At 44.0% G+C, this 26,376-nt stretch overlaps 1 protein-coding gene across 2 annotated transcripts in view; it reads right to left on the bottom strand.

The window, feature by feature from the left end:
- The window catches only part of MTUS2 (microtubule associated scaffold protein 2), a 226,106-nt gene that overhangs the window by 115,861 nt on the left and 83,869 nt on the right, over window positions 1-26,376 (bottom strand). The window contains exon 5 of one of the 2 annotated variants that reach the window (XM_066619698.1): window positions 7,691-7,703. The exons of the other annotated variant lie outside the window; for it this stretch is intronic. Coding sequence (XP_066475795.1) covers window positions 7,691-7,703 — 13 coding nt within the window. The remainder of the gene's footprint in view (window positions 1-7,690; window positions 7,704-26,376) is intronic. 2 annotated transcript variants of the gene reach the window in all.

The following is a 26,376-nucleotide window of genomic DNA, read 5'->3' as shown; positions in this document are numbered from 1 at the left end:
ATTCTGAGAAGAATTCATCACGATTCATAAAGAATTCAGAATCTGAGAAGAATTCATCACGATTCTTCTGCTTCCAAATGCTGCACCACTGTCTAGTCTTAATTAGAGAGGCACCAGCAGTTCCCCATGCAAAATGGTGTATTCCAGGCTGATGCACAGTTTAGTCCGTCCTGTCGCTCATCAGACAGGTACAAACAAAGAACTGCTCTTGAAAGCTGGTGTAGAGATAAGAAATTCCTGGTTCCAATGTTGTTTCAGCCAGCACCTCTTTGACAAGTCTCTCTCAGACTCCTCAAATTTCAATAACATTATTATTGAATAATATTCAATAATAGAGATAATATTGCTGGATCAAACTAAAGGTTAGTCTAGTACCCTGTTTTTCACAGTGGCCCACCAGGTGCCTCTGGGAAGCCCACAAGCAAGACACCCCCTCTTGCTGCTGCTTCCCAGTAATTATAATTCTGACGCAGATTGCCTCTGAACCTGGACATCGCATCTGGCCATCACGGCTAGTAGCCATAGATAAGTATATCCTCCATGAATTTGTCTAATATTCTTTTAAAAGTTATATAAGTGACTGGCCATTATCACATTCTGTGCCAGTGAATTCCATAAATTAACAGCACAGTCCTAGGGACAATGATTTACTGAGAAGCAATAGCAGAATATAGGGACTGAGGTGTGCAGGCTGTAGGAGGATTTATGCCTGTCTAGTACACCAAAATGCTCAGAGTGTCATTCTGCACTCACTATTTTTCTTTTCCTTGTCAAATTTGGGAAAGCACAGAAATGTTTTAAGTGTCAAAAGGAAATTGAGTTTCCAGCTATGACATTCTCCTTCTTCAGTGCTTTCAGAATATATGCTAAATACCCAGTTGACTTTCAGTGTTTCAGAGTTAGTACAAGTGTAAATCACTAGATTGTTTCCTTCCTTCTTCTACATAATATTAAACTTTAACACAACTGGCAGCGATTTTCATCACTCCCATTTGCTTCTAGCTCTCACTTCACCCCTTCCATCTTCTGTTCAGGGTAGCTTCCAAGTGGTGAGCCTAACAGAGTCTCTCTTTTGGCATCCACCAAATCCTGCCTGTGTCAGAATCAGTAAATACCTTTCTCTTTGCTGCATGCATATGATATTACGCAAGCTATTTGAAAAGCCTGTTGTGATTAACTATGCACTTAATGGCAATATACTCCTAAAGCTACCTTAGGCTGAATCCACCAAGCGCAGAATTCTGATGGGCATCAGCTTTTCAAGTTATCAGGCGGAGGTTCTTCCCAGTCTTGCTACCTAAGATTCTTTTAACTGTAAATGCTGGGAATTGAACTGGAAGACCTTGGGGATGTGAAGCTTTGAAAAGGGAATCTATGGCCCTTTCTGGCCCCAGCAGACTTCTACAGAGCAGGGGAGCCTGCCTTCAAGCATTTCTTATGCGAAGAGTGGGCTACTGCCCTGTAATTTCATAGCTTTGTGTCTGTCAGCCTTTCTTCTCCTCGCTCACTCATCTTTTCATCATCAAGCCCTCTGCCCCAATGAAACGTGCAAGACTTGCATTTCTGACACACAGGGAGCAGCCTGGGGCATCAGCTCCTCCTCCATGAGGCTTTGCAAGTCATTACCTGCAGCAGTCACCAACACAATTACAGCTGCAGCTGTGCCCTTTCCATTTTTCAGAACAGCATTTGCGGCTTATCCATACGTGCCACTTCAAGTGAATCAGTGTATCAATTCAATAATCAAAACTTGGTTCTACTTTTTTTTTAAAGCAATATTCTTGGTGTTTGGTACTACCTACTCACATCACCCCAATGACGAAAGAAGAAACCATCCTGAAATCAAAAGACTTCATATACAATAAAAGAATGCAACTTGGCAGTCCAATTGTCTTGTAAAACTGTCTGCTGGTCTTGTAAAAAGTTAACCAAGAGGAAAGCAACACCAGCCTTTACACATAGTCCTTTCCACAATTCCCTCTAGCCCAGGGGTCTCCAAACTTCTCAGTACAAGGGCCGCATCATATATTTAACATATTTTTGTGGGCTGAAAAAAATCAGCTTTTATAGGGTGGAGACGAACAATGCATGGCACACGGTCTCTGCCTGATCTGTTGTGGAAACCTGAATTGTTACAATTTGTTTATGCATGTTCAAAAATGACGCTATTTCCTCACAACTGTTTTACAGAATTGTTGAAAAGTCAACATGTGGAAACCCAATTTGTTTTAATGGCAAGGGTGAGGTTTAACATTGAATAATTATGGTTTGAAGGTCTTAAAGCACATGGCCCAGGTGACTGAAAATGAGGATTAGCCAAGTTGACACCACTCTGGCTGTACGGAAAGAAGTGTGGCAGACAGACCTGCATGTGTTAACTTTCCAACCACATGGTTGAGAAAAAATATTTTAAGTTGCTGTGGGCTGGATAAAATCTTATGGTGGGCTGGATGTGGCCTCTGGGCTGTACTTTGGAGACCCCTGCTGTAGCCTATCGCCTCACAGATTTTTCAGAAAAGGAGGTCTTTTTCCATTTTAAAAGCTCTAACTGTGCATTATAGTCACTTTCTTTTTTTCTGACAGTTGCACATCCATGCAGATGCAAGTGTAGAAGTTTTGGTAAAGCTGTAGTCAGGAAAAGATGAAACATTCGCTTTGATCTTCACCACTTTTGTGTCTAGTGACTGGTTAGTAAAACCCCTTTGATCTTTGTGTGATTGCTCCACTTTTTCTAACTCAACAGTCTTTGAGCAACTACAAATCAGAAGTATACAAGCTTTGAAACGGGTAAACAGCAGCAGCATTAAACTCTGATCAAGTACATTTTAAAATGGAGTCAAATGGTACTATGACACAGAAACAAAGGCAGCAAATTGTCTCTTATGTAGCAGAATTGGCAAATGACAACCTGCAGTGTGACTGAGGTGGAGTGGGGAAAGCAAAGATAATTGTACCTTTTTTAAAAATTTATTTTTTTCAAAAGCCTGTCTGCAGTGAAAGCAAAAGCACTCGGAACCTGGAAAGGGGATGGGAGATGAATCACCTTGAATCACCTAAGCAGTTTGAACTTCCTTCATCTACATGAGCTGTAACTATGTAGGTAGAAGGTAGAGAAGAGAAGGGGCAGCAAAAACACTAAAGAAGCAATTGGAGATGTTGCAAGCATTCCACCGGGGAGGGGGGAATGCTTAAATTTAAGCAGGAACTTAACTGCTTAAATGTTTTGAGCAGAATCAAGGCAAGAACGAAGTGCCTGCAGCCGTTTGAACCTTCCTGAGAAGGTTCTGCAAAAGTGGTCTGCAAAAGTCTTTACTGGTCTGCAAAAGTGCTTATCTATTTGAACCTTTGCAAAGCACTGCAAGTGTTCAGTAGGACCACACATTCATTCTTACAACTAAGACCGGTGACCTATTCACATTTAATCACAATGAATGTATAGCACAATCCTACACAAGTTAAGTCAGAAGTGAATCCCATTGTAGTCAGAAGGGCTTACTCTCAGGTAAAGTGTGCACAGGACTGCAGCCTTAGTGAGACTTAGTGAGTTTGCAAATAAGGATGCAAAGGACTGGGTGGCCCGTGTCTCTGGCTGCAACCCTAAGCACATTACTTGCCATGGTCGCTTCCTAATAGTACGTACTTAAGCAGTGAGATCACGTGAAAAGGGTCTGATGTTTTCTGGGACTGTATACTCACAGTTAAAGCCATTTGTAGAAAACATAGTGTTAATGTATAGTGTAAATGCTGCAAAGAGATCATCGTCACTGAGCTGCATGAAATCCTCTGTCTCTGCTGGAGAGAAGGTGGAGTACCTCAAGACATGAGGGATGCAAACATCATCATGCTGTACAAGAACAAAGGTGACAGGGGTGACTGCAACAACTACCGCAGCATCTCTCTCCTTAGCATTGTAGGAAAGCTGTTTGCCCGAGTTGCACTAAAGAGACTCCAGGTACTTGCAGAGAGCGTCTATCCAGAATCGCAGTGTGGATTCCGAGCCAACAGGTCCACCACTGTTATGGTATTCTCCCTTAGACAACTGCAGGAGAAATGCAGGGAACAACGACAGCCACTCTTTATAGCCTTCATAGATCTCACAAAGGCTTTCAACCTGGTCAGCAGAGACGGCCTCTTCAAGATTCTCCCCAAGATCGGATGTCCACCCAGGCTCCTCAGCATCATCAGATCTTTCCACAAGGACATGAAGGGCACTGTTGTCTTCGATGGCTCCACATAAGACCCTTTTGACATCCGAAGCAGAGTGAAGCAGGGCTGTGTTCTTGCGCCAACCTTGTTTGGGATTTTCTTCGCTGTCTTGCTGAAGCATGCCTTTGGAACTGCAACAGAAGGCATCTATCTCCAGACCAGATCAGACGGAAAGCTCTTCAACCTCTCCAAACTGAGAGCAAAATCCAAAGTCCAGCTGAAATGTCTGCGTGACTTCCTCTTTGCCGACGATGCAGCTGTCACTACCCACTCTGCCAAAGATCTCCAGCAGCTCATGGATCGTTTTAGCAAGGCCTGCCAAGATTTTGGACTGACAATCAGCCTGAAGAAAACACAGGTCATGGTTCAGGATGTGGACTCACCTCCCTGCATTACAATCTCTGCGCATGAACTGGAGGTTGTCCATGACTTTGTGTACCTTGGCTCAACGATCTCCGACACTCTTTCTCTCGATACCGAGCTAAACAAGCGCATCGGTAAAGCAGCTACCACATTTTCCAGACTCACAAAGAGAGTCTGGTCCAACAAGAAGCTGACGGAACATACCAAGATCCAGGTCTACAGAGCTTGCGTCCTGAGTACACTTCTGTACTGCAGCGAGTCATGGACTCCTCGCTCACAACAGGAGAGGAAACTGAGCGCTTTCCACATGCGCTGCTTCCGATGCATCCTCGGCATCACCTGGCAGGACAAAGTTCCAAACAACACAGTCCTGGAACGTGCTGGAATCCCTAGCATGTATTCACTGCTGAAACAGAGACGCCTGCATTGGCTCGGTCATGTCGTGAGAATGGATGATGGCCGGATCCCAAAGCATCTCCTCTATGGAGAACTCGTGCAAGGAAAGCGCCCTACAGGTAGATCACAGCTGCGATACAAGGACATCTGCAAGAGGCATCTGAAGGCCTTAGGGATGGACCTCAACAAGTGGGAAACCCTGGCCTCTGAGCGGCCCGCTTGGAGGCAGGCTGTGCAGCATGGCCTTTCCCAGTTTGAAGAGACACTTTGCCAACAGTCTGAGGCTAAGAGGCAAAGAAGGAAGGCCCATAGCCAGGGAGACAGACCAGGGACAGACTGCACTTGCTCCCGGTGTGGAAGGGATTGTCACTCCCGGATTGGCCTTTTCAGCCACACTAGACGCTGTGCCAGAACCACCTTTCAGAGCGCGATACCATAGTCTTTTGAGACTGAAGGTTGCCAATACAATAGTGTTAATGTCTAAGAGCACTGATGCTCATGCTTGAGTTTCCTAAAGTCTCTTGGATTGTCTAGTATCTTAAGTTGCAGTTCATTGTATTAAAGGCTTCATTACAAAAAGAAAAATAGTACTAATTTGGCAAGACTTGCCAGGAATTTGCAGGAGGGAAAAATACTGATTTTATTAAAATATTGTAGCATTGTTTATACCATTAGTAATCTTAGGTGGTATATTTAGCACCTGCTGATGAGAAGATTAAATTTAAAACATACCATGTGGGGAAACTGTCACTTATTCAAGCTAATAAGAAGTGTGTAGGTTTGTGTTAGGATCTAATCACAGCTGATTCATGTTAATGATAAAGATACATCATTACAGTGTTAGATTTGTTTTTAATTCCCCTGAAATGCTTTGCCTCAAACTGAGATGCACTCTAGGTCTATCCAACATTTTCACAACTGCAGCTACAATACATTATCCCACAATTCACCATTTTTCCAGGGCTGCCAAGTGCACATACGTGTGTGTGTGTGTGCGTGCGTGTGCGTGTGTGTGCACATATGTGTTTGTGTGTGTGTGTGTGCGTGTGTGCGCACATATGTGTGTTTGTGTGTGTGTGTGTGTAAATCCAACATGCAACTTCTGTTGCCACCAGACAACAATAATGTATTTTTTGCTTTTAAATCAAAGTTAACACTTTGCTCCAGCACCAAAGATTCACATTTGGTAGGGTGCAGGAACAAGTCTTGGGCTTTAGTGTGTACCATACTATGTTTACATCATGCATAATCTGGGGGTGTATACACATCCATATGTGTATGTGCCCTGCATACAGGACCTGTCTAGGTCTACTTTTTTACCATCTATAGATCTCAAATTCCGTTGATTAAAATGAGATAATTTTGCAGCAGTCCTATTAACACTTACCTGAGAGTAAATCCCATTGAACACAATGGAACTTTCTTCTGAGTAAACATGTATAAGTGCACTGTTAAGGGTGTGCTTAAATCTCCCCTCTCCCTTTTTGGTCATTGCAACTTCAACATTTTTTCAGTTTTTAAAGTAAGAAAATTTATTGAGGATGTCAGAAACTGGAATCATGAGAGGAAATGCAATCCTGCAATGCTACCCACGCTTACCAGTAAGTCCCATTTACTATCATTGTTTTAAGAATATACATAGTAGCTTGTTAAACATACAGGTCTGTAACAGGTCTGTATGTAATAAATGCTGAATGTTACTTTTAATGGTTACAAAGTAGGAGAGGAGCTGTAGGAGACATGGTGGAAGACCAGGAAAATTTGCAGGCTGGAGACATTTCATTAGTAGGACATTGGAAATTTCACTGTTTCTCACACATTTTGCACCAGGACCCACTTTTTAGAATGAAAATCTGTCAGGACTACTGGAAAATGAAAAATCTGTCAGGACCACTGGAAGTGATGTCATGACTAGAAGTGACATCATCAAGTAGGAAAATTTTTTCACAATCCTAGGCTGCAATCCTACCCACACTTACCAGGAGTAAGTCCCATTTACCATCATTGTTATAAGAATATATATAATAGCTTTTAAACGTACAGGTCTGTAACAGGTCTGTATGTAACAAATGCAGTCATATACCTTGGTAGCATGAAGTCTAACATATTAATATTGAAATGAATGGAAACCCATCTGTAATTGGCTTATGACCCACCTAGTGGTTCCCAACCCACAGTTTGAGAAACACTGCTCTATATGGATCATTTTTGTTGTTGCTGCTTTTGAGCCTTGCTTTTGAGCTATGGTTTCGGTTCTGTCCTAGTTCAGCTGGATCCTTGCTAGTTTACTCAGACAAGTTCCACTGAGTTCATTGGTTCTTAAGCCACTTCTGCCCAATGCTGCATATACACAACAGGGATAAAATGTGTACACGTGTGCTGGACAGAAATGGGTAAGTGCAGACAGGATTGTAGCTGAAGACATATTCTCCTGTTCAAGATGGTGACACAGATCCCAACCTTTTAAAAAATATCAGAGTTAATTCTTTAAAACCAGAAAGCGCTGCATTTAATACATTTTTTTTCCTCCAAAGTTGATAATTGCATGCTTGACAAGGCAATAAACACACAAATCTCCCCCAAATAGATCCCATTTCTGGTATCTGGTTCATAGATTTGACCCTGTCACAAATGTTCCCACTGCAAGTACTTTAAACTTTTATTTTTAATCACTTGTACCACCTTGAAGACTGAATGGGGAGCAGTAATGCAAAGTGACATCAACATTGTTTCTGAACCTATTTTACCTGCTGTCTGGTTTTCATATCACACGCACACACACAAACACAAAAATCACCCTTCAAAAGGAGCATACTGCGAGAATAGGATAAGGCTATTTATTCCCAGGATTAAATTGAATGCACTGTAAGGACAGGTTTAAAAACAAACTTAACCTTTAAAGCTAGACGAGGGAAAAAACCAAAGAGTCACATGGCTGAACAATAATTTCAGCTGGGAATTGAATGCTGCTCTCTGTAATCTCTGTGTAGTCTTACTCAATTCCCTTGCCAATGCTCAAGCCAACTCTAAACAACATGTAGATTTTTTTTCTTTTTAAAAAAATATCACTGACATGGTACTATTCAAAACTCAGCTTCAAAAACTTTCTCAACTAGCTGGAACTCACATTGACATTTGCCTCACTTTGCTGGAGAGCCAAACATTTTGACTAAATTGCTCCCACAGAGGTTCTCTGACAGGATGTTTTCTTGCAGTTTAGATCTTCAGTCAGGTGATGAGTATCGGAATAGGCTGGGCTCCTTCATCTTTTGACAACAGCCCCCAGAGTAAGCCCAAAGACACCTTGAGAAATGACAAAACTACCTTGCAAATATCAGACAGCCAGCAAAAAAAGCTCTTTAGAGTTGGTCAACATGCAAATTAAGAAATATTTTGTTTTATTGGATGTTTTTATGCCCCTTGGCTTTTATTTCCTTGCCCCCCCTCTGCTATTTTACCATGTACATTATGGTGACATTTAATTTGCTCTAGGGTCTATAATCAAGCTTTATGGTTGCCACTATATTTTAAAAACAATTTTATCATGTTTATGCTGCTGGGTTCTTTATCAATTCATCCCCTATTGTTTATTGCTAACGTGTTTTTGTGCTGTGGGTTTTTATTGTGTAATGGCCTGTCTTAAATATTTATTCTTTCATGAATTCTGTGGGCTGCCTTGGGCATTCCCATGGTGAAGGAAAGGTGGTATAAAAATATATTAAATGAATAATAAACAAACTCAACAGCCATAGCCCAATTGAGTTCGTAAATGGGGCAAGACCAGCACTAGGTTGCTAGGGAACCTGGGACAAATCCCTGCGCTGAGCCTTCATGGTGCCCCCCACACACCCCAGTGGCACACTGGGTGCTGCCACTGGTATTAATCATTCAGGGGTCACTTAGTCAGTGATTAGCAGACCACTGGTTAGGTTGGCTCAGACTTTGCTAGCACCAGGATCACTAAACATCTGAACCTAGGGGCAGATACAGGATTAAGACAGGTCCTGGTCCTGATCCCCTCCTGCCCCACTCCCTCCCCCCACCCCGGAATGCCTCCCCCTACCCCACTCACTACTTCGTCACCCGGAGTAAGGAACAAGGTCTGGGCAGTGTGCAATGGGCCTCTAGCCAATGCTGGCTCAGCAGGGATCAGCACTGAGTGAGAGGTGAGTGTTGCAGGCATGCTTTATGGAGGGTCAGCTCTAGCAGCATTGGATCGGGCCCTCAGACACACTGCAACACTTGAAAAGTGTGAATCAAAACTGTATGCACAGCATGTTGCTGCTGTAAATTCATTACATATCTTGTTCACTTCTGTGCGAAATGGCCTACTTTCCCCAAGAAGACCTTTTAATTTTGCGAATTTGACTTTTTTCTTCCAACTTAACACATTCCTCCATCTTCCAGTTAGAAAATCCCTCCAGTCTTTCTGAAGACATTTGTATGAAAAAGATGTATTTTGTGAAAGCATATTAATGAAACATGAATAAATAATAGGAATTCTAAGTCATCTGGCCTGCTTTCCTTTTATACCGAGATTGAGTAATGGAGGTCTCTTTTGATGACAGACTCTTGGGAATGGATCAAAAATATTTAAAAATAAATTAAGCACTCTGCTCATTGAAGAAACAATTAAAAAAAGGCATGGAACTAAAATAAATGTTGGAACAATATTGTTCCGTTGGGAGCAGTTCTGAAAAATTGAGTGCCCCATTGCTCTCGGAAGCTGCATGGAGTCTGTGACAGTCCAGCCTCAGAAGCTTTGCAGCCCTTATTCTTTAATATTTAAAAAAGTGTGCAGAAACTTCTCTCTTAGTATTATTATGATGTACAGATCAGAATAGAAAAGATTCTCTCATCTATCTAGTATTTGGGTTGCAGTCATCATTTGGACAGGTTGCAAAATACCTTGAAGACTTTCTACCCAGTCAGGTTACTATCTTTAAGACGCAATACTCAGATTGCTGGCTCCAAAGTAATCCCATCAAAGGCCATGGAAAAAGGGTAAGTGGCACAAGGTCTGTTTAGCTGTCTTTGGAACTGTGCTGCCAGAATGACACTTGAAGGACTATATTCCATAGCAGATATTTTCAACCCCTGTGCCGTGGCATGTAGGTGTGCTGTGAATGGTCTGCAGGTGTGCCGCTCAAGTTTGGGAGAGTGTCATATATTATTAGGGCCATTGGGGATGGGAGCCCTCCACCAGCAGTGCAGTGTGCCTTGTCAATTATCAAAAAACTGATGGTATGCCTTGACAATTTTAGCACCTTCTCATGAGATGCTATAAGATGAAAAAGGTTGAAATTTGCTGTTCTATAGTATCCCAGCAAGTCATACTAATATAGGTGGGGGGGGGGGGGTAGTTGACCACAGCTCAGTGGGGGGCCACATGAATCCATTTATAAAGCTTCAGGATGAATCCCTGGCACTTCCAATTAAAGGATCTTATATACTATACTATAGAACAGCAATTTTCAACCTTTTTCATATAGGGCCGGGAAGGCTTCTGTCTGACACCCCGGAGCAGGCTTGGCCCTAGGGCAATTTGATTTTGCCCAATCAGGCCCCACTCACAAAAGGTGTCCAGGTCAGGGCTACAAGCACATCACCCACTGCTGCGGCCAGCACCCCACTACTCAGCTGATGATTGCAAGGCTGGGCAGTGAGTAGCGTCTTGTCACTGGTTGGCCCTGCCTGCCCGTCCCTGTGACTGCTTGGTCTGAAATGGGCCCCTGGAAGCAATTGGTAGTGACATCAGCACAGCACTGCCACCTACTTTGGGGATATGCGCTTTGTGACAGGTGCCATCAGCCCTGCGTGCATCAATTCCAGTAAGTGTGGGGTGCTGGGGTAGGTCAACTGCAATAAACTTTTGCATAAGGCTACAAAGCTCCTATGGCTGGTCCTGCCCTGGAGAGGTGCTGCCAGTCAAGTATAGACGACTTGGGCTAGGCTCACTAATAAGTTGAACCAGGAAAGGCAGCTTCATGTATTCATTATGACTGCCATCAACTAAGGCCCATAGATTAGGGCTGCGGCTCTAGGAGGCTATGACATGGATTCTTACACTGCTGCCATTCACTGAGCAGTGGCGTACCTGAGGGGAGACAAGGGGTGCAAATACCATGGGTGCCAGGCTTGGGGGCTACACCGTGCCGCCATCCACTCCTCCGGGCAGCCCCCTGCAGCACTCAGTTGGTGCGCTGATATCAGTGCGCCGATCTGTGGGCTGCTCCCTAAACTACCCCCCCCCGAGGCTTTCTGAGGACCGGGGAAACTGCATGCAGCCTCTCTGGCTCTTGAAGGCCTTGTAAGGCCACTTGGGGGCTGAAAATGGTCACTTCTTGTTTTTGGTCAAAAACTGGAAGTGTTGGTTTTTGGCCTCCATAAGGCCTTACAAGGCCTTCTGAGGGCAGGTGAGGTTGTGCACAGCCTTTCTGGCCCTCAAAATGCCTGGAGAGAGTGAGGCAGGCCTCTTCAGGTAGCACCACTTCTGGTGGTGCCCCAGCCAGGAACGCCCATGCCACTAAGTTTATGGTTGTGGCGAGGCAAGACTACTAATAGCATCCAGTTTACAACTCTTTTTTTTTTAAATAATCACAGTAGTGTGAGTCTAGTCAAGAACAATTTCTTTAAAAAAAATGTCCAGGTCAGTGGCAGCACCAGGGTATCTTCGCCATTGGCATGTGCATGCACAATACCACTTAATGGCACTGCATTGCAGTAACCATCTTTGTTCCCTGATCTGGGGCAAGAATGGCAAGACAGTGGGAAAGCCCACTCGTTTACCCACTGAATTGCTGCATCCTCTGCTTACCTTGATTGTGGTTGTGGTCCAGCAGACACTGGGGATCTGTGTGGCTGACCAGCAGGTGAGAAGATGTTCCCTCCCACCCCCTTATTCCTACTAGGCCTGCAGACTGCCAACTAGGGCACATTGGCCTTTGGAGAAGGGTGGGAGGAAGTACCTCCCTCCCCCAAGCCAGATTTGTGCCTAAGAAGCAAAAATCATGCCCCTTGGGAACATCTCTGACTGCACTGGTCTCTGGGAAGAAGGGGGCAGGCCAGAGCTGAATATGATCAAATGTAGTGACCACATATATACATTACGATCTCAATCACGTTTATTCAAATGTAATTTCCTCTGAATTCAATGGTACTCACCCCAGCCCAAACCAGTGTTTGGGAAATTTCAGTCTTAGATTTCAGTGCAGTAAAGTGTTAAGCCACATTTACTTCAACTAGAGAGTATACATGAATTAATAAAATCAACACTGAAAACAAAAGCACCAGCTTAAACTCATCATGTCATTCCTTTACCATTCCGAGACCATCTTAAATAGAAAACCAGGATCCCAGTTTGGAAAACTGTCACTGGCAGTTGCTCGAACATAATTCTCAGACATTTAAACAAACTTCTCTCTGAGTGGCAAAATTATATTTATTTCCATTTCACCCTAATTGTAGCATTTTAAAAGGCATGGAATTTGATGGCCTAATTATGCAGGCATGCTTCCTTCTCAAAATATCATCTGCATACCTAAAGAAACATCCCCCCCCCAAAAAAAAAATCAGTATGAGTGTAATTTACCTAAAACTTCAGAATAATAAACACAATTTATTTTAGCAATAAAAAATTAAATCCCTTCACTGATGTCCATGTTGGTTCACTTAGATAAACTATTCAGCTGCACCATCCCTAATCATCTTTCCTGAAATAATCTTTCAGCTGGTGCCTGATGATATGATTCATCGGTTGAATGTCACCAGCAATTCTGCCAGCATGCAATGACAGACCAGAAGGTAAGACTGAAAGATTGCACTGTCACAAGGCATTCTTGTTAAACAGACAGTAGTAAAAGTGTATATTCTACTGCACTTCATATTAATTACCACCCCCAGCAGTAGCTGGCTATGGTTCTGGAAAATCCACTGTTTTGTACAATTGTCACTGTTGTCATCATTGTCCCTGTATCATTTAGAAGGCCAGGATGCAGCTCTGAATTTCTGAGGCATACAGGGACAAGAAAACACATAAGCATGGGGGCTGTTCTTCATTAATCAGTGATGAACAGCAAGGCAGCTGGCTAAGTGAAACTGTGACATAGTGGTCAGGGAGAAAGGGTATTCCCACCCTGACCTTTAAGCCCAAGGAAGAGGTGGCAGAGGCGGAGGTGCCACAGGAACATGAGCACAGTTTCTGCCTAGATAGGTCTCCCTGCTGATGTCAATTGCTCACTGGGTAGCTATACAGTCAGAACCTTTGCGCATGATTTCTACTTGTGGCACCTCCTCCTACCATTTCTGCTTACCAGTTTAGGCCCAGTCCATGCTGATCCAGCGCTAAAGTGCAAGTGATGCTCTTGGAGAATTTACTGAGGCAATATTGAGGTAAAAAGGCTGACCTTTAACACTCATATTTTTAAGAATTCATATTGTTGTTAAAACAAATGTTTCTAAACCAATCTGTGTGATCAAAAGAGAAGCATAACTTTTATAGGTGGGCCTTTTTTTATTCATGGGTTTGGAACCCATGGCTATGAGTAACCACTAGTTCCAAACCAGCGATGGAGGGCCCCACTGGACTTCCAAGACGTCCTAGTGCTTTCCAGTCATGTCTGGGAGTCTTTCTGAGGCCCAGGGAAGCTGCATCTGGCCTTCCTAGGCCTCCAAAACACCCCCCAGAGGTGTTGGAAAGGCACTTCTGGTTTTTGGAAAAACCAGAAGTGCCTTTCTGACACATCTGGGGAGTGTTCTGAGGCCCGCAGAGACCACATCTATCCTTCCTGGACATGACCAGAAGACACTACCAGTTGTATCTGGAGGTCGGGGGAGGGCCCAGACCTGCAGATTTGGTTATCCACAGGTTTTGGCATCTGCAGGGATTTGGGAATGGAATAACTGTGGATGCTGAGGGTCAACTTTATATTTTGAATTTCAATTTTTCAACACAAAGGACAAACAACAATAGAACTCCTAGGTAAAGCAGCAGTTTGGATGGGCCAGTTATTAAACAGTGTGCAAGGACACATGTGGAGCTGTCTTTCCCTGCCTCATCCTGAAACTGATGAAAAAGAGATGGTAGTCAGGGCAGCAGCACAACTTAGTTGGTCAGCATGGCTCTCAGAGAACACTACCTCTTTGCTTCCTAACCCTCCACATATAGTTAGAAAGGTGAAAAACACTACTGGAATGAACAGGGCCTTTTCAGTACTGGCCCTGTGACACTGAAATGGCCTTCAGGAAGAGGTCCATCAAAATTGCTCTCTATTGGCCTTTTGGGGAAAAAAAATGCAAGGGCTGTGTGTACAGGCCTTTGGAGGCTGTGAGTAGTATGTGGAACCTCTTGCTCCATGTTGCACTGATGCTTAGTTTCTTTTTTTTAAAAACGAAGTATGTTATTTATTATTGTGTTAATTGGATGTAGATTTTAAATAGTTTCTTTCTTTCAGTAAGCCACCAAAACACCGAGCAAAATGAGAGACACATATTTTCAAGACAAAAATGGCCTGGAGTAGATTGACACCAAAGTTTCAGCCCAAAAGTAGTAGGTGAGTCTGCACAGCTGCAAGTGACATTCATTTCTTTTGACTCCTACATCCCTGCACTGCTTTAGGAAGCGAAGCTAGAAGCTAAATGAATTTTACAGAACCATTTTAAAAGAAGCATTAAGTGACAGGTTGAACAATAGTTTGCATTGGCTGAAATGTCAGTAATACTGATTGATCCCATTGCCATTATTTTGTTTGCTGTACATGATGATATATAGTGAAAACATTTGTAACAGCGAGAAGACATTCCAGTGTTATCAGCTTAACAAGAATGGGCTAAGTTGCAAACAGCCCAGTTCTAAACACATTATGTGGAAATCAGTTCCATTGATTTCAATGGTGAAAGGCATTTAACTCTGTTTACTGTTCATGCTGGGCTGATAAAGGTTGGCTTACTGCAGTATCTTATGATTTAGACTCCAGTGACTCTAACAAGTTCATTTCCGGAGAAGCAGTCATTCTTGCCCTTGTCATGGGATGCAATTCCAGAATGGACTATGATTTCCTAAAAAACTAGAAGTTCTAAAGAATACCAAACAGAGCAGCAGCATCAAACCAGGGTTGCTTTGCAGGACTTCCAACTAGTATGCGCCAGACTACCTCTCTGAGTGGCAGGAAACATGACCAGCTTTACCTCGTTCACTATAGTGGTTTCAGTGGTTCAAGCAGAGGTTCTTATCCCTGATGTCAGGATCTGTCTATGCCCAGATCATAAACCTGATTAGATCACTGAGAAGAAAAGGACCCCACCCAGGCTCTCAGCATAGCCAACTTCTCAGTTAAGGAATCAATGGGAACTGTCCCCTCAGACTTCCCCCCCTGCCCAAAGAGGCTGCAATACCTAGAGAACCAATGTCGTCTGCTGTGACCTCCACACCAACTTTGGACCTTGGCAGAACTGGGCAGAACTGGCACTGCAGCATCCATTTTACGACCAAGACCTCCCTCCATAGTGCTACTTGGGGGATGGGAGCAAGCACATAGGCATGATTTGAATCCACAAACCTGCATGTTGTATGTTTGCTTCATATCCTACTTTTCAATTACAGCAGATACTGAGATTAACAAGCTGTTGAGTTGGAGAAGCACAAAGGTTCATTTATGGCTGCCTTGAGCATGAAGGTACAGTAACATTTTTGAATTAAATAAATCATGTTACCTGTTAAAACAGAAAAGTAGTCAACATAATTGTTTGGTAGCTATAAAATGCATGGCGTTGGACAATCAAGCATATTTTTAAAATTATTTATGCATCTTCAGTTTTAGCAACATATTATTCATAATAATCTGCATTCACTGCTAATCATTGCAGTTTCAGTATTTTGAATAAGGCTGTTTTATCAATTAGTACATGCACAGCGATAGTGATTACATAGTGTGTGAGGATTTGCACATGAAAATGAAACCCAACCCCAACTGATAACCAGAATCTGGGTTTCAAATTCTTTGTTAATAATTAATCTGGCCTCTGCAGAAAGAAATCAGTTTAGTGTGCATTGTTCAGGACCAGCCTGCAAGCTGGAATTGGAGATTCATTACAATTTAGTTGTTATCTCAGTTCATTTTAATCTTGAATAAATCAGTAATAATGCAAGACAATATTAATAAAATAAATTTGGGGGAGGAAAGTCGACCTTTCCCCCCTTCAAAAATTAAACTTCACTTAGGATTCCTGATCCAAGTACTTTGAATTTCCTTTTATCATATGAAAAACAAGAACAGTTTTGCAGTTCTTTAATTGCCCTCTTTGAGATTTCCAGCATCAAAAATAGTGTGGAGGTACACTTTTCCTTCTCCCTTAGGCATCCTATATCTGTAAGACTCTTTGAGACTTGAATGGGGGAAGGGGCGTGCTGGCAACAGGGTCAATGGCCTTACTCCATTTTATTTAAAGGGACTGTGCATATGAAGACGCTCCTTCAGTTGCATGGTCTCTATAAATAAAATCAGAAGTGCCACACTTCCACATATAAAGAAACCATGCAAGAAGCATTGTAAGAAGGCAGATGGTCCTTTTCCTGCTCACTTTTAGAGGGCTGAAAGTGGATCAGTGTGGCTTATGTCTGGAGTGGGCTGGAGGGAGGCAACAGCAGCAGCAGACTTGGGGGGAAGGGCACCCGAAATCTACCACTCTTTAACCCCAGCCACTCTTTACATAAGAACATAAGAACAGCCCCACTGGATCAGGCCATAGGCCCATCTAGTCCAACTTCCTGTATCTCACAGTGGCCCACCAAATGCCCCAGGGAGCACACCAGATAACAAGAGACCTCATTCTGGTGCCCTCCCTTGCATCTGACACAGCCCATTTCTAAAATCAGGAGGTTGCACATACACATCATGGCTTGTAACCCGTAATGGATTTTTCCTCCAGAAACTTGTCCAATCCCCTTTTAAAAGCATCCAGGCCAGACGCCATCATCACATCCTGTGGCAAGGAGGTCCACAGGCCAACCACACACTGAGTAAAGAAATATTTTCTTTTGTCTGTTCTAACTTACCCTGCACATGCCTGATCTCGTCTGATCTTGGAAGCTAAGCAGGGTCAGGCAGTTAGTACTTGGATGGGAGACCGCCTGGGAATACTGGGTGCTGTAGGCTTATACCGTAGTCTTTCGAGACTGATGGATGCCAACCAGAACTCTCCCAACACTCAATTTTAGTGGCTCTCCCCTGGTTCTGGTGTTATGTGAGAGTGAAAAGAGCATATCTCTATCCACTCTGTCCATCCCCTGCATAGTTTTGTATGTCTCAATCATGTCCCCCCTGAGGCGCCTCTTTTCTAGGCTGAAGAGGCCTAAACGCCGTAGCCTTTCCTCATAAGGAAGGTGCCCCAGCCCCGTAATCATCTTAGTCGCTCTCTTTTGAACCTTTTCCATTTCCACTATGTCTTTTTTGAGATGTGGCGACCAGAACTGGACACAACTCTCCAGGTGTGACCTTACCATAGATTTGCACAATGACATTGTAATATAAGCCATTTTGTTCTCAATACCTTTTCTAATGATCCCAAGCATAGAATTGGCCTTCTTTACTGCTGCCGCACATTGGGTCGACACTTTCATCGACCTGTCCACCACCACCACAAGATCTCTCTCCTGATCTGTCACAGACAGCTCAGAACCCATCAGCCTATATGTGAAGTTTTGAGTTTTTGCCCCAATGTGCATGACCTTACACTTACTGACATTGAAGCGCATCTGCCATTTTGCTGCCCATTCTGCCAGTCTGGAGAGAACCTTCTGGAGCTCCTCACAATCACTTCTGGTCTTCACCACTTAGAAAAGTTTGGTGTCATCTGCAAACTTTGCCACCTCACTGTTCAACCCTGTCTCCAGGTCATTTATGAAGAGGTTGAAAAGCACCGTCCCAGGACAGATCCTTGGGGCACACCGCTTTTCACCTCTCTCCATTGTGAAAATTGCCCATTGACACCCATTCTCTGTTTCCTGGTCTTCAACTAGTTCTCAATCCATGAGAGGACCTGTCCTCTAATTCCCTGACTGTGTTTTTTCAGTAGCCTTTGGTGAAGGACCGTGTCGAATGCCTTCTGAAAGTCCAGATATACAATGTCTACGGGTTCTCCCGCATCCACATGCCTGTTGACCTTTTCAAAGAATTCTATAAGGTTTTTGAAGCAAGGCTTACCTTACAGAAGCCATGCTGATTCTTCCTTAGCAAGGCCTGTTCGTCTATGTGTTTTGAGATTCTATGTTTGATGAGGCATTCCACCATCTTACCCGGTATAGATGTGAGGCTGACCAGCCTACAGTTTCCCGGGTCCCCCCTCTTTCCCTTTAATCTCTGCTCTCAATACCTCACCTAATGGACAGGCCACCATAGTCAGAGAAATGTGTAAGTTGACTAAAGAGCTGGCACCAATCCGAGGGGACCCCTTGCAGAGTGGGAGGCTTACAGAAGGGTAAGGGGAAATAATTCTCCTTTCCCCTTCTAAGCTTCCCAATCTGTCCCAGTCAGTTGGATAGTATGCCTCTTTTCAGCATGGCTGCACCAACGGAGGTGGGGTGGGTGGGGAAATGATAGGACTGGGCTCACAGTTTGGCCCACGTACACTGTGATTCCAATCCAGTGGGCCCTTGTGATTCCTGTTGGGGGGGGGGGAGGAAGCACATGGTTCTTTTGCACTTAACCTGGCATGTAATTTGGCCCCCAGGATGTAAGTATATAGCCTCCCTCCACTCATACTGCAGTCCCAGAGTGAACTGGGCCTCCCATAGTTGCTATTTAGGGAAAAATATCCCCCAGCATGTCAGTTGTAATGACTTGCTTAAATTAATATGTAATTTGACCTTTACATAGGGGTAGGCAGTACTGAGCAGAACTTGCTTCTGAGTAAACATATGGGAGACAGCTTGTCACTTTGTGAAGTTCTCATTGCTAGGAAGGGATTTGTTTATTGCTGTCTTATCAAACTGAAGTGCCGGTTTGGTTGAAGAAACACTGGTAGTTGTAGCAGCAGGGAACTTTTACAGTAATTGTCAAAATGTCACACCGTAACAAATTGTAATGTATATCTTTCTTCTCCCATGCTAGTATAAGCGAAAAACATCAAACGCATTTTGTAGTCTTTTTCTGGAGGAAATGTGAATTTGTAATTCCCTTTCGCGTCTCATGAGAAGCAGTTGTATTTCAATTGTCATTTTTGGAATCAAATATTTTGCTTACTCATTTGAAAATGTTAATGATCCTAACCAGTCAAAATATTTTTTCCTATGCAGCTTTCATCCCCAGAAAGTATCTGAACACTCATTATAAGTATATAGTGTCATTTGGGTTTTCTTTTCTGAAACAGAAAAAAAATAATATAGGACATTGACAGGCTGATTCTACCTAAATCCCTGTGCACCAATGCAGCAGTGCCAATGGGTTGTGTGCTGCATCCCACGGTGGAGGGGGGGGGGGTTCAAGCCACAAAAGTCCTCTTAGAGGTAAGAGGACATTTGTTCCCTTGCCCCGGGCTAAGCCCCTTCTGCCCCATTGGGTCTACTTTGACCTGCAACAGCTCCACAGCAGGCTATATAGCTGGCACAAGTCCAAGCAGACTTGGGAAGGCAGACTGAGGATGGGAACAGGGAAAGGATACTGGTGGCGGTGCTGCCACTAATACCACCCCCTTTCCTGCTCCACCAACCTTCCCAAGGAGTAACTGTTTCTGTTTGTTTCTATTAAACATAGTAGCTGAAGGGCTCCCATTCCCCTCCTTTGCAGGGGGTGGAACAATGGTTGGAGACAAGAAAAGGGTAGCACATTATAATCCAGGCATGTTAACTTAGAAGTAAGTCCTAAAGTGTTTTTAGTGGAACTTACTTCAAGGGAAGTGTATATAAGATTGTAGCACACAGACAGCCCAATCCTAAGCTGCCCGGGGTGCCCAGCCTCTGCAGCACCGAGAACGGCTGCCACCGGATCCTGTGTGCCCCAGGCTACTGTGGGCGGTGCCTCAGGAGAAGGGGTCTTTTGTCCCCTTCTCCCAGGTAAGATACGTAGCCCCGCAATGGGCGTTCGCCAAGCCCCACACGAATGCATTGGATCTGGTGGAGCAGAGCTCCATGGACCCGCCTCACTCCCTCCCCCGGCATGCCTCCCTCCTGCCCCCTTTCTGCCCCGCCTCCTCCCACCCTCTCTCTGCACCCCGCCAGCCTCCCCCTCCCCAGAATGGCTCCTCCCCACCCCCGCTCCGCCCCGCTTACTGTGCTGCAGCTCGGCAGTCCATGAGACCACTGAGCCGCAAAGGCTGGGCAACCGCCCCGCGCTAGCCCTGCACCGGCGGTAGCCTGGTGGTGAGGGACAGTGCGCAGCAGCACAAAGCCGCAGCAACAAGCCCAACCAAGAGACACCCCTTGAGACAACCAAGAGACACCCCTCACTTTGTTGATCATCATAACCAGGTCTGTGTACATGAGAAACCATTTTTTTTTATGATGCGCATGCCTATGAATGCCAACAAAAAATGAGCACTTAGGGCCCAATCCTATCCAACTTTCCAGCACCAGTGCAACCGTAATGCAGCCCCTAGATAAGGGAACGAAAGTTCCCATACCTTGAGTATGCCTCTGTGAATGCCTCCCCACCACAGGGCACAATGCACACCCCATTGGCACGGCTGCACTGGCACTGGAAAATTGGATAGGATTGGGCCCTTAATGGACAAATTAACTGCAACAGAACATGTACAGCAATTGGAGGAAAAAAGAGAGAAAAATGATACTGCTACTTACAGCTCCCACTTGGGAAGAAGAGATATATTGATTTTTCTGAGCAGTTCATCAAGATAGGGGTACTAGCATTTCCTGCATAAGTGTAGAAATTACAGTGGCAAAACTATTATTTGTGACAATTCTCAAATTTCCCTCTGAAAAGCATTGCATCTCTTTTCTGTATAATCTGCTTTACAGTGAAAAGAATTTTAACACAGCAACATTTACTGGTCATAACTACAAACATTCACAGCCGGTAAAAGTTCCATGGGGTAAATTATTATTTTTCCAGCATGCATAAACTTCTTTCCAGTTTTTATGAAATCATAGATTGAGGATATCTAGCTTTTAGGTCGTTTGGATTATTCAATACGAAATTAAAGGCATGTATTGAAGCCCAGAAATATTCTCTTTAAGAATTTCTATTATTACCTTAAAATTTTCCCACAAATTCATTCAGCTGTAGCTCAGTGGGAGAGCACATGCTCTGCACATGAGAGATCCCAGGTTCCACTGCCAGCATTTCCAAGTTGGGCATGGAAAGTCGTGCCTGAATTACCGGAAGAGCTGATGAGGACAGTATAGATGAGTGGTTCCCAAACTGTGGGTCTTGAAATTGACAAGAAAAATGCATTGAGCCCTATGGGAAGTAAACTGAGTCACTCATGAGTGTTTACTCGCAAGCAGGTGACTGTGCCTCAGCTCTTATCAAAAGCCAGGCGAAGCAGAATGTTGGGCCACCATAAATGTACTGATCTGATGAATGTGGAACTTAACCAATGCTCCAGAAGTTGTTCCCCTCCTCACTATAGTTAAAAGGATAAAAATGGAAACTTGAGCAGCTGGTAAAATGAAACTTTTCAGTCTCATAAAGCTAGGTGGGTTCCAATAGAGTGCCAATTTAAAAAGCGGGTCCTTTAAAAAGCGGGTGCTAAAGCATTTGGGAACCACTGGAGACAATACTGAGCTACATGGACCAGTGGCCTAATTCTAATCCAAACACTGTTTGCTGGGCACTGAAAACAATTTGGCCTGCCGGTGCAACATCAGGCTGGGGAATACTGACAACATGGGCATCGGGCTGCAGGAAGATGGCAGCAGAGAGAAGGATGGTGACAACAACAACGGGGAGAAAGAATGGGATGGCAGAGGCAATGGCAGCTTCTTTCCACCTGCAGTAGCCAGGCAGTTGCCAGATTCTGAGATGCAAATTTCACCAGAGATAGCTTTCAAACATTTAGTGTGGGGCCCTAGAAACTGTGTGTCTGTGCATATGCTACTTTTGCTACTAGATTAATCTGGCACTGTCTGTGATGGGAGGAGTGTGCAACCATCAGAGGATGAAAGGTTCAGCACCTGACTTGGTCTGCAGGCGTCCAGACTCCGGCATCAAGTACTGAGGAACTAAACTGCAAGATGTTGAGCTTGTTGTTCAGTATATCCAGGATCTTTCAGCCCATAATGCTATATTAGTAAGGGAAGCTATGAATATTAAATAAATAAATTAAATCTTAAATCTCCTTAAATAAATCTGATCTAATCTAATAAATAAATCTAGCTGACAGAGGGCACAATCCTAACCCCTTATGTCAGTGCTTTCCAGCATGTTTTTGCTTTATATCCGAGTCCTTCTCACGGATTGCACAAAGATGAATAGAGTGCAGTGGAAGAAAGTCAGATATTTGAGTAAGAAGAAAATCTGGTCACAGAAAGTCTGTGGAAGTACAAATAACAGTGGAAAATGTAAAATGGAGCAGGATGAGAAGATTTTAGGATAGAAGAGGGTGGTGACTTCTCAGCATGAATGGGGAAGGCAAAGGAAAAAAAGATGCCAAAGAAAGGGAAAAATTTAACCTAGAAATGACTTTGTCAAAGAGACTGACTGTTCATTCCTTGGGAAAACACTGACACAGAAAGAATGAACTGGAAATATATGTAACATGGGTATTAATAATTATTATTGCTCCAAACAGAATTATATGGTGCATCCACTCTGAAGACTGGTTTAACATTTTGAAGCTCCTTCTCCCCTGTTCCCCACCCCATTATTTTCCAAAAATGGGTCAACTGCTCTCAGGAAAATAGGTGAATTTTTCAAGGAAAAATCAGTCCAAAAAAAACACAAAAAAAACAGTTGAGGAAAAAGAAAATATTATGGCTTTATTTTCTGAAGAGTTGCACATGCAGGGGTCTAATGAGATCCCCGCATGCAAAATTATCTGAAGGATGTACTCTCAGGAAGTTAGGAGAAATGTTAACACAAATCTTTGTAAAGAAACCCTCTATTTGACTGATATAAATCCTAACTCCACATTTGTGTGTATCCTATGACTGCATGTTGCAGGTCTATTCTATAGGTCACTTTATAAAAACAATAGCACGTCATGGTTATTTATCTATCTCTTTGGTTAGTTAGTCTCACTTTCTACTAGGAGGAGTAGAATATAATGCCATATTATTCCTGAATGCCCACCCAAGTGACAGGTGGAAAGTTGCATGTCTGAATGGGCCCTCATTATGAATGAATGAATGAATGAATGAATGAAGCAAGGCAGCAACAAAAGGCTAAGAGGCCCTTTACCCTCAAAGCCCAACCTTTGGCTGAAACTTCTCCTTAGAGAATGATTGGTCCCACTGTAATGTACTTTGGTAGCAAGATGATATTCATTGTTTAAAATCATCTTAGAATTAGATGGGTTGCGTGCTTTGTGGAAGCCTCCAGGTTTATGAGCAGGTGGCAATTCAGGCATGAAAAAGAAGTTATGAAATGCAGGCCTTTAAGGAATAACTTAGCACTCCAGTATTCACAATGTGTAAATTATTTAGCTTTCCTTTGCACGGTTTCATTTTTCAGCTGTGGAGAATTCATACTGAGCTCTTAGCATTAAACATACTGGACAGACACAAGGAACACAAGGCACATTCTACGGATGTAAACTTGGAAAATTCAGTGCCCTCTTATGCTCAGGTGGGCTGTGTTAATAAGATTTCAGCCTTGGGTTCTCAAGACTGTTCTGTATGACTGTTCTGCCTTTCTTTGTTATAAGTGGAACTCTTATTCTGCTGTCACACCAGGGCTTCTCCATGCCCCAATTCCCCACACCGAATTTCTACTCACATTCAGTGTGCTAGAGAATAGAAGGTGAGAAATGCTGGAGAATTGCAAGAAAACAATGAATCAACCACTTTAATTTGAAAGTTCTCCTTTCTGTGAATCTAAGGGTGAAGAGCAGGCCAAGAGCAGGCCAACATGCCCCAAACTGGCAACTACGATCCATTATAAATTTGCAACTAAATAAAAGAGATCATGCCAGCTACAAGGTTAGGCTCTTCAGAGTTGGCTAACAATGTACAAAGTTGATTGTTGTGCATGGGCCCACTGGAGCATGGAAGTAGTAATGCTACTGGCAGCATCGGCAGCAGTTTGACCCGCCAGGCAGTGGGTGAAACTGTCCTACAGCATGCATTTGTTACCGTGGCAGATATCCTCCACTTCACCCCCAGTCCTTCTCCTCATGTGAAAGCATAGGCAAATGTCAATAAGTGACAGGAGTGAGTTCCCATGACGCATGGGAATTGTGGGGCAGCCAGCAGAGCTTGACATGGGAAGCTAATACCACCAACACAATCCAGGGGATATTAGAACTCAACTAACATGCAGCTATTAAGTTTCTCATGGAGAAACCCTGAGCCTGATCCATGGCCTGATCCTGAGCCCATGCGCACCGGTTTACTGCCTGCATGCACTGTTGCAAATGTGCCATAAGGCATGTTTGCGAGCCTTACTGTGGGCCCACCCCAGAGGTTAACCCAGCACAAGCTCGCCCTGGTCTAACACTGGCGGTGGGCCCGCGTTCCACCACCCAATGGTCGCCCGGACTGCTGAGCAGTGGAGAGGTGAGTGGGGGTGTGGAAGGAGGCATGGAGGGCGTTCTGGGGCCCTCAGAGGGGGAGGCAGAGGAAGGCAGGCAGAGGGCGGGGTGGAGGCGTGATGGAGGAGGAAGTGGGGCGGGACCAGTGGAGCTCCTCTCCACCGGATCCTGAGCCCCGTGTCAGGCCCTGCAGCCCTGCACAGAGCTCTCTGATTGTACAGCAGCTCCAGAGCTGCCATAGACTCGAGTAGTGCCATTGTGGGGCTACTTCCTTTACTTGTGGGAAGGAGATGAACTTCCCCTTCTCCTGTGGAGGCGGCAGTAGCTGCTCCAGGTGTGTTGGATGCCACGGCAGCTGTTTCACCGCTGTGGCAGCCCCGTGCTCCGGGCAGCTCAGGATTGGGCTGTAAGACTTAAACTAGAATAGACATTGGTGTAGAAAAGACATTGGCGGCAGAGTGTTCTAGAGGCAGGCAGGGGGCTTTTTGGGGTGGGGAGGGTGGAACGAGGAACAGATCAGGCCAGGGAGGGGGTAGAATTGGCAGAGGGCTCCTCCACTGTATGCTTTTCTCCCTCTTAGGCCTTTCACCCTTACATGGGGCTGCTCAGACTCCTGCCAGTGAAATAGCTGACAGAGATCCAAGCAGCCCCATTGGGCAAGCTGGGGCATTACTTGGGGTAAGGGGAAAAAATATCCTCTTACCCCAAGGAGACACCCAGCCTGCTCTGACAAGTGCTGGATACAGTGGAGACCATCTGGACTGGACTGCCTTTTTGATTCTTCTGCAAATGTCATTTTTCCACTGTCCTCTGAAGCGGCTATTTGCTGCAGTGCTTTTTACAGAGGGAAATAGAAATTTCAGGGAAATAACTTTTGGCATGAAAATAGTATGGGGGGGGAAGAGTCAAAATACTCCTTCCTCTTGTTATAGTCCTGATCTGGATTGGGGTCCACTTTCCCCTGACTAATATTATTCTCCAGACCACAGACACAAGAGACACTATCAAGTGGCAAACATACTGCCCACCTTAGCTCTGAGCAAGGGGGGGTTCAAGTAAGCAAGGTGTGGGCACTCACCAACAGTGGCTGCAAGGTTAGTCACCCTGATCTGATGAACACTGACTACAGAGGCACAAAACTAGGACATCTTACAGTGTGAAATGTGTCTCATTATTAATGACGAAGAGAATAAGCCATTCAGGGTAAGGGTACTCAACTTGTAATTTAAAAAGTATGAGAAGTGAACATTCAGACTGCGAGATTCATCAATATCACTAAAATGGAGTGCACTTTTCAGGTCAGGTAATCCCTTGAGTAATGTGGAACCATTTGGTAGATCATTCTTTCTTTACAGTGCTTTAAGATAACCTATTCTTAAATATATATTCAGTATATTCAGTATATTCAGTATATTCTTTGCCACATTATTTGGCAGTCCAGATAATGGCACTTCAGGTCCTATACATTTTTCTAATGATCTCTCCTGTAACAGACTTTTTTCCCAGCATTTCCACCTCCTAATGTGTACCCCCTCCCCAAGCAAGGTATTATATTAAGGGATTTCTATATTATCCTCCTGCGTCTTCTTTCCAGAAGATATGAATGTGTTAAATTCCCTTAATCTTTCCTCCTAAGTGGTTTTTGCTAATCCTTATTAGGTCTATATTTGTGTCATTGAATTCCATCATACTTACGTTTTTCTTAAAAATAACGAGCCTGGAAATTTATATGTCACTTGAAAAAAGGCTCCATTTAGGTGAAATAATTGC

This window comes from Tiliqua scincoides, chromosome 3 (genome assembly GCF_035046505.1).
Source record: "Tiliqua scincoides isolate rTilSci1 chromosome 3, rTilSci1.hap2, whole genome shotgun sequence".
NCBI classification, from domain to species: domain Eukaryota; kingdom Metazoa; phylum Chordata; class Lepidosauria; order Squamata; family Scincidae; genus Tiliqua; species Tiliqua scincoides.
This window is presented reverse-complemented; position numbering and strand designations above follow the sequence as displayed.